At 29.8% G+C, this 13,451-nt stretch overlaps 1 protein-coding gene and 2 long non-coding RNA genes across 3 annotated transcripts; 1 reads left to right on the forward strand and 2 right to left on the reverse strand.

Annotated features, from left to right (window-relative positions):
• Nucleotides 1–1,726: 1,726 nt before the first annotated feature.
• Nucleotides 1,727–3,152, reverse strand: LOC130667819 (uncharacterized). The gene is made up of 3 exons (XR_008989902.1): nucleotides 3,106–3,152; nucleotides 2,605–2,711; nucleotides 1,727–2,496 (listed from the first exon to the last, which is right to left on the reverse strand). It is a non-coding gene; the product is annotated as an uncharacterized LOC130667819 (long non-coding RNA).
• Nucleotides 3,153–4,652: 1,500 nt separating this feature from the next.
• LOC130668226 (uncharacterized) lies at nucleotides 4,653–5,629 on the reverse strand. The gene is made up of 3 exons (XR_008989974.1): nucleotides 5,579–5,629; nucleotides 5,080–5,186; nucleotides 4,653–4,971 (listed from the first exon to the last, which is right to left on the reverse strand). It is a non-coding gene; the product is annotated as an uncharacterized LOC130668226 (long non-coding RNA).
• Nucleotides 5,630–7,648: 2,019 nt separating this feature from the next.
• On the forward strand, nucleotides 7,649–12,949 carry LOC130667823 (A disintegrin and metalloproteinase with thrombospondin motifs like). Its single transcript, XM_057469679.1, has 10 exons — nucleotides 7,649–7,696; nucleotides 9,691–9,758; nucleotides 9,828–10,022; nucleotides 10,110–10,202; nucleotides 10,670–10,790; nucleotides 10,856–11,079; nucleotides 11,194–11,336; nucleotides 11,910–12,077; nucleotides 12,244–12,393; nucleotides 12,591–12,949. The coding sequence occupies exons 2-10, from the start codon at nucleotides 9,708–9,710 to the stop codon at nucleotides 12,895–12,897; spliced, it is 1,452 nt and encodes a 483-aa protein (XP_057325662.1). The 5' UTR covers nucleotides 7,649–7,696; nucleotides 9,691–9,707; the 3' UTR covers nucleotides 12,898–12,949.
• The last annotated feature ends 502 nt before the right edge of the window (nucleotides 12,950–13,451 follow it).

A 13,451-nucleotide genomic window follows, 5' to 3' on the forward strand; every position in this document is an offset into this window, starting at 1 on the left:
CACGATGATATAATTTTTAGCAATAAAAAAAACCATTTTCACAAAAGAAAAATTTCCATACATTTTTCTATTTTATTGCTGAGGTTATCATTTATCAACTAAAAAAAAAATAATATACATATATTTAAAAAGTTATATTTTATATGTTTATAACTATGCGAATTTCACAACTCGTTGAATTTTTTATAATTAATTTTATATTTGATGACAAATTTTGAATACTTGCATCAACAAAAATATTTTTGACTAATTTTAACAGCAAACAAGCACATATATAAACATATTATATATTTTTTTTTGCTGAAATTAACGACTTACATGTTTGTGTCATTAATATAAAAATAAAAATTTTCTATGTCTGTACTGATAAAAAATAAGTGATAATCGGGATATCTAAAAGTAAAATAATAAGTATGAACAAGAGCAATAAAAACAAGGTCATTTGGTTATTTGTAATCATATTTCATATATTATTAGCACTTAAAAGCAATATTTTTTTAAGATTAAAATTACTAATGAGTTTTCAAATTTTAGAAAATTTAGTCGAACTATTTTAAATTATGGCTAGTACGTTTTTCTTCTTGAATTATATATAACTGTTGCTTTTTTCTATGAAATAATTAAAATTCCGTTTAACTTTTGATAGTCGCATTAATGTAATGCATGAATTAAAAGGTGAAATGAATGCAGACCAAGTTATTGAAATGAAAACTTTTTGTGCCAATGTTATATCATAGCTCACTCCTAATAATAGAATATGAGCAACAAAAAAAACTCCTGTCTACGCACTCAGAATGATTAATAATAGAACCCGGTTCAGCCAATACATGAACGTATTAGCATAATTTAAAAAGTATTGAAAAAATTTTTTGAAATTCGAGCCGAAGAATACGCCGCTAACTGGCTTAAGTTATCCTTATAAAATTTTAAATTACAATACAGTTATTTCTGATTGGTCAAAAGAGTGGTTTAATATGCATTAAATCACTCATTTCTATATTAAACCACTGAATTCGAGTGAAATGGACGGACTACATCCTCACCCAATAATTCAAACCAATAACTAATCTATTATTTATCTCTCTTATGACGTCACTTTGAATTTAGCCGCCTTATTAACATGACCAAAATCTCTAGACTGCACATGCGCATTCAATTAATCAGCACCCTTATGTGTAGATTAATGTAACGTCTTCTGAATTTCATAACCTTACATATCTATATTAATTGATGCATCATAACACCAAAATTGACTTTTTTTTACTGAATTACGTCTTGTTTAGTGAGTAGTATTTAACAAGTTACTCAATTCAATGAAGTATGAATCTTTTTCAATAAAAATAAAGTAAATTGTTTTTATTTCTGATGTTTGTTGAATTCCGTTAATTTTCACAAATCATAGATCTCTTACATAAAAGCTCTGGCAATAAGATCCTTTTAGATCTTAGTAGATCTAATAAAAGTAACGTAGATCTAATTTTTGGAAAAATCAGATTTCCGTAGACCTACTGTAGATCAACGTATGTCTAAATTATTTTCTCCTGAGGAACAATGCAATAAAATGCGAAATAATTGATTAACTGTAGTCAGTGAGCGCACTTGTCTCGCATTGAATATTTTGATAAAGACGGCTGAGGCAAAGAATATGATGTCCCCGCAATCGATAGAACAACGTGTAGTGAAAACATGTTTTTAGGAAAAAGGACAAAAAAAAAAAGACAAATAATGTAATTTAGTTACATTTAATCTCAACTGATATGAATGTGAGGTACTTATAGTTTTTGAAAAGTAAATAGTTAAAATTTTGTAAGCGGCTGAGGCAGCCGTTCGGCACACGCGTGGCTCGGGCGATCACCGAAGTTAAGTAGCATTGAGCATGGCCACTACTTGGCTGGGTGACCGTTTAGCCACGCGTTGGGTTCGAACGAAGGTCTCTGTCCGTTAGGCGCGGGATGAAGATCCAGTGATCGGTAAAATGGGAATTTTATCGACCACTGGAGCTTCACCCAAACCGAACTGTACTGGCAATGGTTTTCTCTGTGGTCTTCCTTGCCCCTATACCCCCACAGCCAAGGTGGAGGATAGGGTATCACCGTAATGGTACAGTACAGTATAAGCACAAGTCGGGCCACAGCCGCACAATGAAAAGCAGATAAAGAAAGGAAGCAGTTGCGATGTAAAGGCAAAAAGTGTAAAAGGTCGTACATGCGGCTATACACTGGAACAATTATTCATTCATTCATTCATAGTTAAAATTTTGTACAATAATTAAAAAAAAACTATTAATGGATATTAAAGGACATTTAAAAAAATTATATTCGTTGATTATTTATTTCCTGCGACTCTTCTTTCTTGCATTATACTGTAAATGTCCGCAAGACTGTTAGCATCTGCATACGGACTTCGTGTTACTGGTTAATCTGAGACACACTTTCCCCTTCCAAACCAATTAGTGCAATGCCAAGGATTGCAACAAGGATAAACAAGTTTGTTACACTAAAATAAAAAAAAAAAAAAATTACATTTTCAGTGCAAAAAAATAACAATTTTATGTGGAATGATAATATAAATGTATAAGAAAAAATATAAGATTTAATCACTTACATCTTCACCCCCACCTCTGCACCATGCATGCAATTCAGTAGCAAGAAATGCTATTATGAAAATCAAAAAGAAAATCTTTATCATTATTTGTTGGATTGATCACTTGACTGAAAAAAAAATAGATAAAAATATTTATCATAAAAATTGATACTTAGGAAAAATTTTTATGAACTTCAAATTTTCAGTGAGTGAAGACTTATTCGGAGAAAAACAATTTAAATCTGACAAAATTTGATTAAATCACGTAGATTTACTTTTTTTTCTATTTTAAATCGACATTGATCTCCAATAGATCTATTTAGATTTACATAGATCTTAAATTAATTTTTTTTTTAATCTTTCGGCTTTTTTAACTTTTAGTATATATTTAAATGTAATTAATTATATCTTTAATCATTTAAAAATGAATTTAATGAGATTGTCTAAAATCAAATTTTGAGAGATAGAAATTTTTTAAAATTAAAAATTATAAAAATTGACAAATGGTCTAACGTTACTCACTTTATATCGTTAAGTGAGTTACTAACATGAAGCATAGTGAGCATACTCGCTATTTATATAAGTTGAGAAACTTTAAGGTTATAGAGTGACAAGTAATCAATAAGATAATATAATGCAGTTATCGATAATCAAGTTCATTATTTTTATTAAAAGAGATTATCTATGCATTCATTCATACTTTGTTACCGCATTAATTATTTTTTCTTCAAGAAAATATTGAAATCAGAATTTCAATTACATAAGTTTTAAAATATGTAAATTTCGAAATCGATTGTTAAAAGACCTATTACTCGGTCACTTTTCATTGAATTGAGATTAAACCACTTAATATAATTTGGTGAATTAAGTTATATCCGGATGAATCAGCGAAACGATTTTTTTTTTTAAATTTCAAACACCGATTACTTTTACTCTCTGAACATGAATAAGTGAAATAAGTGAATATTCACTAGTTCTGAGTGCCAGCCGAACCACTTTTAGAAATTAGTGGTTCGGTTTGCACTTGGAATAAGTGAATATTCACTTATTTTCACTAATTCATGTTTAGAGAGTAAGCTCATTGGGCGATTTGATCCATTTTCAAACTCGACCATGATATTTAACTAAAAAATAAGTATGCCATTGAAAATTGTGGCTGCTATCCAAGTGACAGTTCACGTTCTATCCCACATATATATGTAAACTTTTGAACGAATAATATTTATGAAATCTACTCAACCAAATATTATAGGTTTTGACAAAATTCTTTGAAAAATTTACGATGAGGACAAATACAGAAGTTGGATTTTTCCGGATTCTACTGAAAAGTGTTGGAGGGACTTTCTGGAAATGCCCTTAAATTGTCTCAAAATTAAGATTATTGTTAGACATCTCCAACGATAAAACAGTATTTTACATGTTGTTTATTTTTGTAAAGTTACGTTAATACTCGTGATTTTTCGAAAACAATGGCACACAAAAGTATTTTCGAGCTCGAAGAGCTCGAAAATGTATCTACAACAATGTTTTCGAGCTCGAGGAGCTCGAAAACAGCGGGAAGATTTGGGGCTGGCCCGCAGGGTCAACCGATAGACAGATTTTTTTTACTGATTACGTCTTGTTTAGTGAGTAATATTTAACAAGCTACTCAATTCTATAGAGTATAAATCTTTTTTGATAATAATAAAGTAAATTGTTTTTATTTCTGATGTTTGTTGAATTCGGTTAATTTTCTCAAATCATAGATCTCTTATATAAAAGCCCTGGCAATAAGATCCTTTTAGATCTTAGTAGATCTAATAAAAGTAACGTAGATCTAATTTTTGGAAAAATCAGATTTCCGTAGACCTACTGTAGATCAACGTATGTCTAAATTATTTTTTCCTGAGAAACAATGCAATAAAATGCGAAATAATTGATTAACTGTAGTCAGTGAGCGCACTTGTCTCGCATTGAATATTTTGATAAAGACGGCTGAGGCAAAGAATATGATGTCCCCGCAATCGATAGAACAACGTGTAGTGAAAACATGTTTTTAGGAAAAAGGACAAAAAAAAAAAGACAAATAATGTAATTTAGTTACATTTAATCTCAACTGATATGAATGTGAGGTACTTAGTTTTTGAAAAGAAAATAATTAAAATTTTGTACAATAATTTAAAAAAAACAACTATTAATGGATATTAAAGGCTATTTAATAAAATTTACATTCGTTGATTATTTATTTTCTGCGACTTCTCTTTCTTGCATTATACTGTAAATGTCCGCAAGACCGTTAGCATCTGCATACAGACTTCATGTTACTGGTTACTATGAGACACACCTTCCCTTTCCAAACCAATTAGTGCAATACCAAGGATCGCAACAAGAATTAAAAATTTTGTTACACTACAAAAAAAAAAAAAAAAAATTACATTTTCAGTGCAAAAAAATAACAATTTTATGTGGAATGATAATATAAATGTATAAGAAAAAATATAAGATTTAATCACTTACATCTTGACCCCCACCTTGGCACCCTGCATGCAATTCAGTAGCAAGAAATGCTATTATGAGAATTAAAAAGAAAATCTTCATCATTATTTGTTGGATTGATCACTTGACTGAAAAAAAAATAGATAAAATTATTTATCATAGAAATTGATACTTAGGAAAAATTTTTATAAACTTCAAATTTTCAGTGAGTGAAGACATATTCGGAGAAAAACAATTTAAATCTGACAAAATTTGATTAGATCACGTAGATTTACTTTTTTTTCTATTTTAAATCGACATTGATCTTCAATAGATCTATTTAGATTTACATAGATCTTAAATTATTTTTTTCTAATCTTTCGGCTTTTTTGACTTTTAGTATATATTTAAATGTAATTAATTATATCTTTAATCATTTAAAAATGAATTTAATTAAATTTTCTAAAATCAAATTTTGAGAGATAGAAATTTTTTAAAATTAAAAGTTATAAAAATTGATAAATGGTCTAGCGTCACTTACTTTATATCGTTAAGTGAGTTACTAACATGAAGCATTGTGAGCATACTCGCGATTTATATAAGTTGAGAAACTTTAAGGTTATAGAGTGACAAGTAATCAATAAGATAATATAATGCAGTTATCGATAATCAAGTTCATTATTTTTATTAAAAGAGATTATCTATGCATTCATTCATACTTTGTTACCGCATTAATTATTTTTTCTTCAAGAAAATATTGAAATCGGAATTTCAATTACATAAGTTTTAAAATATGTAAATTTTGAAATCGATTGTTAAAAGACCTATTACCCGGTCACTTTTCATTGGATTGAGAATAAACCGCTCAATATAAATTGGTGAATTAAGTTATATCCGGATGAATCAGCGAAACGATTTTTTTTTTTAATTTCAAACATCGATTACTTTTAAGCTCATTGGGCGATTTGATTCATTTTCAAACTCGACCATGATGTTTATTTAAAAAATAAGTATGCCATTGTAAATTGTGACTGCTATCCGATCTACTCGTCCAAGTATTATACGTTTTGACAAAATTCTTTGAAAAGTTTACGATGAGGACAAATACAGAAGTTGGATTTTTCCGGATTCTACTGAAAAGTGTCGGAGGTACTTTCTGAAAATGCCCTTAAATTGTCTTAAAATTAAGATTATTATTAGACATCTCCAACGATAACACAGTATTTTACATGTTGTTTATTTTTATAAAGTTACGTCAATACTCGTTATGCAAACGATTTCAGGGTTATCGGGGTGACTATTATTCAACACGATGATATAATTTTGAGCAATTAAAAAAACCATTTTCAAAAAAGAAAATTTTCGATACATTTTTCTATTTTACTGCTGGGGTTATCATTTATCGCTAGAAAAAAAATGTATATATATTCAAAAGGTTATATTTCAAATGGTTATAATGTAATTATGCAAATTTCACAACTCGTTAAATTTTTCACGACAAATTTTGAATAATTGCAGCAGCAAAAATACTTTTCAAAAATTTTAGCAGAAAACAAGCATATAGAAATTCAAACTTCCGGTGCAGATCTAGTGAAAAATCATACAAACGAATTATATTACACACAAACCTTTCCTATAAAATATAAAATTTATCTTTGCCAATTATATGGATTCAAATTTCCAAAACTGTTACTTTAATCATAATCTATATAATTCATCGGCTATCATATTATCTGTATCGTATACTTCGAAGCTAATAAAATGAATGCTGATGCAACAATTGCTTTATGTGGAGCCTGATTACATGAACATCGAGATGTACATTCAATTGACAGATATGATGCGGCATTCATAATGACCTCGAAGGTTCTTTAATAAATGTATGCACTGATAAATTTTTTCTAAATTACTTGCGCAACAAAGTTTATATAAAGGAATAGCGACTATTGTAAGGATAAGGTCTACAGAGTTTCAAATTTTTTGAACAATTACTTTGGTCGAAATCAAAAATTAATCGTTTAATGCCAAAAATCCTACGTTATCTAAATGGGAAATCATTTTTGAATGGTTTCTTTTAAGCAGGGCGGGGACACTTTTAAAAGTATTTTTCATCCCATGTAAAACAATGCCGACATAATGAGATTCATGAGTGTTTTCTTATAAACATAATTTTAGTTATTTTTTCGTATTTCTATTTTATTTATAAATTTTTTTTACTCGTAGACCACTAAAAATTAAGTATTATCGACAAAATGGAATTATTTCTTCGTTATTTTCAAGACAAAGGACCTATTATAAATTTAAAAAATTACATCAATAATTTAATATATCATTATAGGTTCTATCATCTACTTCGATAGCTTAGTGATATACAATTGTAATTATTTTCAAATTAGACCACTTAGCGGCAGCAGATAGTAACAAAAAAAAAAAATGATTTCTAAATTAGTTTTCTAGCATAGTGTGGGTGTCCGATGACAATAAGATTACAGAGACACGACCGTCACGTTAAAAGCCTGAGGAGTTTCGTTTTGAGTCATCAAACACCTTTAAAGCGTCATTACCCTGATAACAGCAAATATAAAAGTACATGTATTTTTAGTTTTACTAACAGTTATACCTAAGCCTTCGATCTTGAGACACTGCTCTAAAATATATTGTAAGTTTATCACCTTACTTTTTCTTTTTTATTGTGTGAATTTTCATAGTATTTATTATTTAAATTGAATATAAATTCCGTTTTTTTTTTTTTTTCTTAACAGAACAGCTTCAAAAAATTTTGCTTTTTTTGAGCTCAAAAATCTGGGGAAACTTTGACTTCGTTGTAGAATCTAAAGTTTTCTGTATTTTAAAGGTCAAAATTATTTGATTTTTTTGTTAAAATTATAAAGTCTAATAAATTACTGAAAGTCAATTGAATTTCCAAATTTTTTATCAAAGTTTCTCTTCACTAAATTTAGAAAATTATATTTGCTATTCAATGGATTTATTAAGATATGAATACGGTTTAATAGAGAGATCGTTTGGATGAAAAACTTTCAAGACATTCGATAAACAAAGAAAAACTGTTAATTTTTGAATGTATTGATCAAAATATTTTAATAACTAATAAGCCAATTGAGATTATTTTTGGAGCGATTGAACGAACTATTCTATAGGTAGATTACACGGAGAGAATTTTATGGTAAAAGCTACAAAGAAAAAAAAAAACTTTAAAAATTACTATTTGAAATTATAACCCGGAACCCGGTTGTCAATATGGGGAATTTTGACATTCAAATAGTAAATTTTATAATACGTGTCGTCTATTTTCTAAGTATCAGTTACGATTTTTAAAGTTCAAATAGTAATTTTTCTTATATAGACAATAAATTTTCATACTTATCCTGTAATTATTAACGTTTGAATCATAAACGAAAAAATTACTATTTAGAATGATGGTATTTACTGATCACTTTATCATTATATTACTTGTCATTCTCAATTTATATACTTCATTTTTTTCCGTGTACCATCAAGTTATAGTACAATTTGTAAACTGAATTATATGATTGATAATATCATTTAAATTATTAAATAAACAATCTGAATAGTAGTATCTACCAACTATGTGGTACAATTTACAATTATTTATGATAACCAGAAATTATAACTTTTATTATTTTAAATAACTACTACCATTAAAAAAATCATAATTCTTAATAACTTGATGGTAATAGTTACTATCAGCCTAAATAATGATGACCATCTAAGCTAATAAAAAATTAGAATATCAACGTTATAGTCTGACGCTTATCTATGTGTAATTTGTTCAACTGTGGAAGTTATTAATTTCACTCACACATACACAGACAGACTCACAAATGCACACACATACCTACGCACGTACACATGCACGCACGGGTGCGCACACACGCGCACACTCACCCGCACACATGTACATACCCATGCACACGGGTGCACACACGCGCACGCACGCATACACACACATGCACACGCACACACACGCGCGCGTGTGCACATACTCACGCGAGCACACTCATGCAAACACACACATTCTTATTTAAAAATTTTTACACTTTTGAATGGTAATAGTTACCATCTTCAATTGTAACAATTATAATTGTTAATAATTACAATTAGCATCTTCGATAATAACCGTTACCATCATCAATTGTAACTGTTATCATTTTCAATGATAACACTAATAAACGTGGCTTCATTAGCCGGTAAAGTAAATCGCGAATTCTTGAATTACTCAGAATCTGTTTGACCGATTGATTTTAAGAGTGGATTAGTTTCGATTGTGGATGAAGTTAATTATTTAATATACAGGCGATTTAAATCGGCCAAGTTGTTCAAAACATTCTTAATATTTACGTACACCCTTAGACGTTATTTAAAAAGAAACGCTTCCGAATATAATTTACCTGTCGCGATCATAGTTTGATCTGTGGTTGTCAGATGGCACTAGAGCTTCTTAAATTTGACTTGAATTTAAAAAAGATTTTAAACATCGAACCGCCCGTTTAACAACCAGTTTATCAAATTCGAACAATTAAAAAATATTAATTTGGAAGTATTGCAAAATAAAAATATAAAAAGTAAAAAAAAATTTTTATTTTTTGAAATATACATAAAATTTAATTTTAGGTTCATTATTAGAAATTATGACCGCGGTAATTTTTCTCTGTGCAGTTCTTGGAGTTCTGTCGCAAGGGGTAATTATCAATAAGATTAAAACAAAAATTGTATGTGTGTATATATTATTAAAACATAAAATTTTAAAGGTTCATTTATCTGAAGCAGAAGGGATTAATGCAAGACATGTTACACAAACAAAACTTTTTGGCGATGACATTAAGGCATGGGTTACTCCTTATGAGGGATTTTTAGCAACGGAAAATACTCCTGTGTATGGTTTAGTAGAAAAGCCAAAAAATTCTGTAAACGACACTGGATATCAAATTATTGAGCATAAAGACGTAAGTAATTGGTAAACAATTAACAAATAAACTGGATTGATGATCAATGATTCATATTAATATCAATTTTTAATTTATTTAATTTAGGCTATGAAAAATGTTATTGCATACTTGCGTGAAAGCAAACCTGATGCAATTACTAAACCCAGTAATAAACCTCCCAGCGTTAACCAAGCGACGGTAATTATAGATATATTTAAATAATTTTTGAAAAGAATCTGAACGAAATAGGGTAAAATCCATATACTTTTGAAACTCTTCATAGATTTTTGATCTATAAATGTAAAAATTACAAAAAAATTTTTCTCAAAATTTATTTGGCTAAAAATGTAGTTGAGTTTTCTAACAAATCAATGCTTGCTAACAAAATATTTATAGCTACAATGTGAAATCTATAAGAAACGAATTTATTTTTTGAATTTGTAACAAAACGTATATATTAATGATGGTCGTGCAAATAGTGATTGAATTGAATATTAATATTTATTTCGATACAAACAATCGTAAATTGGAATTATTAGCACACTCCGTATATTAACTTGTAAATTTCTGTCCTTTTCCTTATGCAAATAAACAACCATAATGTTTTGATGGAATTTCAAATACAATGCAATTTTGATTAAAATACTCGATTTTTAATTATTTAGAACACTGTAGTTGAAAACGCAATTCCTGAAGAACCTACTCGACCCAAAACTATGCAAGAACTAAACCGGGAAATGATGGAAATGCTCAAGAAAGATAATCCAAGATTAAATCCGATACTTGGTAAGTTGTTAATAAGACTTGACAATAAATTGACTATAATAATTATCAATGATTTAACTTGGCAGCAACGATTCCGAGAACAACACCAAAACCTTTTGTACCATATCCCAGTATAGTATATCCTGAGATTCTCGTAATTGTTGACAATGCGTTATTCAAAACATTGGGTAGCAATGTCCGTGATATTGTAGCCCATATTCTAGCATTTTGGAACGGCGTAGACTTTTTATATCGAAATCTCGAGAGTCCAAAATTTCGATTCAATGTTGAAGCTATTCTCATAATTGAGGTAATAATTTTTTAAAAATAAAACAAATTTGAACCATTTCAATGACATAAAAATAAGCATAAGTTTGGCAAATATTGTTTGTTTCTCGATCCATTAAATATTGTTTTTTAACAGGCCCCAGAGGGTTTCACAAGATTAGAATACGCACCAAATAAAATAGATGCTAATCAAATACCGTATACAATTGGCGAATGGTTGTACCATTACCAAAGTGCATTTCCAATTGACAGTTACGATGTTGCTGTTTTAATGACATCGTAAGTTTACAAAAATTATGTTATTTTATAAAATCAAGGATAAAAAGGCTTGAAGAGTAGAAATCTTATCGGGGACTGAACAAGTGGATAATAGCTTGTTCGAAACCGAATGTTAACAAATGGAGGGGGCTCTTTTTAGGGTATTGAGTGGAGGTTGCGTTTCGCCATTTTATCCCAAGGCGACCTGTACACCAGTACGAGGGAGCCTCTTCAAACCCTCTTTGGCCAGAGTCTTTTTATTTCCTAAGATGGCAGGAGAGTGGTGGCCCACAGAGGCATTGACTCGTGGTGGCTGTGGTTAGCTACCACGCGCAATTTTTTATTATACCTTCGGTTAATGTCCACTTTTATTTACTTGATTATGTTTTTCGATTAAGAATGTTGTCTAGGGCGGAAACGGGGTCAAAAGGGTGAGGAAGTGACCTCCCTTAAAACGGAGGTGGACTTCGGTCCCGTTACATTAATTAATTACTATACTTTTCAACTTTTAATCCATAATATTTTTTTACCAAAATGATTTCATCAGTTGACTTAATAATTGAATTTAATTATATTTTGTTTGGTTTATTGAAGCAATGACTTGATTTCACGAACAAATGAAAAAAAACTTGGAGGTATAGCATATTCAACAGGGGCATGTAAAACTTTACACGAATCAAAACTCGTTGCCAAGACAACAGCTGTTACAGAAACTGGTGATTTTCACGGTATTCGTAATATGGCTCATGAACTAGGACATTCGTACGTATAACACTGCATCGTAATAAATATATCTTAAGTATTTCATGTCCAATCAGTCATTTTTCTATTCAGTCACTCTTGAGTTGGCTTAAATTTTCATACATCATTATTCGCTTTATTAAAAATTTGAATTAAAAAAAAAATGTTTACTCATGTTAAACTTCAGGTTTGGTATTGCAAACCATGATGGCGAAGGTGACAATAAGGGATGCCCAATGACAGATGGTACTATCATGGGACCTACCACCGGAAACGTTGGACCTAAGTACTATGAATGGTCACAGTGCAGCTTGAATGATTTAACTCAATCATTTATGTAATTAAATTTTTTATTATTATTTAGTTTCATAAAAAAAAGTACACCTTAAAAAATTGGAACCGAATTCGAAGTGATTACGGATTTTGTTTAAATCCGAAATTCGCTCCGTCACTTGGAGTTAGTGATAATTACTGATTTATTTAAAAATGAGTTAATAGAATGCCAAGTTGAATAATTAATTTATTATCTTACAGTGATGGTAATCTTCTCTGTTTGTATAACGAAATTTATGAGGAAGGTGCCGCAGTTCCAAGATTATTACCTGGAAAAATAGCCGACTTAGATAAACAGTGTGATGTCAGAGAAGCGAAGACAACTTCTGTCGTTAACGAAAATAATTGCAAAGAATACATTTGTCGGACAGAAGAAAAAAGTGATGGCACTTATGAGCAAACTACATGGCCAGTAGGGCCTGCTGATGGCTCCAGTTGTGGTCAAGGTAAAATGTGTCTTCTTGGAAATTGCGTGCAAGAAAATCTCATAAATGACTCAGGTGCTTGAAATTTTCAGCACAAAATACACGATAATATGGACGAAATTAAAAAATTGTAAATTATTACTATTTTATAAAATGGATTGATTAAAATGAATGATAATTTTTTAACTCAATAATTGTTGAATAAAATTTTTTTTAAAATTATTCACAGATAATTTTTTTACAACATACTTACTTACTAAATAATATGAAAAATAATGGATCGGTTTGAAAATTGGCTGGGTAGTAGAAAACAATCTGCTGCGTTGAAAAAAAATTATATCGGGACTTAAATTGAGTGGGATCCTCTAATTTTCGATAATGTATTGCCACTTTGAAAAATTAAAAAAATATACTCGACTAGAAAATTCTTAAGTGCACCCACTTGGGTTGCCTAATGGGGACCCTACACTGGGATGTAACGCAGAAACGTACTTGGGCTCCGATCGGGAAATCCCTATGGGTCCCCAATTGGGTAAGATCTACATGTTCCCGAATGAACGATCCCAATTTAAAAAATCTGTCTATCGGTTGACCCTGCGGGCCAGCCCCAAAACTTTACGCTGTTTTCGAGCTCCTT

The sequence above is a fragment of the Microplitis mediator genome, chromosome 5 (assembly GCF_029852145.1).
Source record: "Microplitis mediator isolate UGA2020A chromosome 5, iyMicMedi2.1, whole genome shotgun sequence".
In the NCBI taxonomy this organism is placed as follows: Eukaryota; Metazoa; Arthropoda; class Insecta; order Hymenoptera; family Braconidae; genus Microplitis; species Microplitis mediator.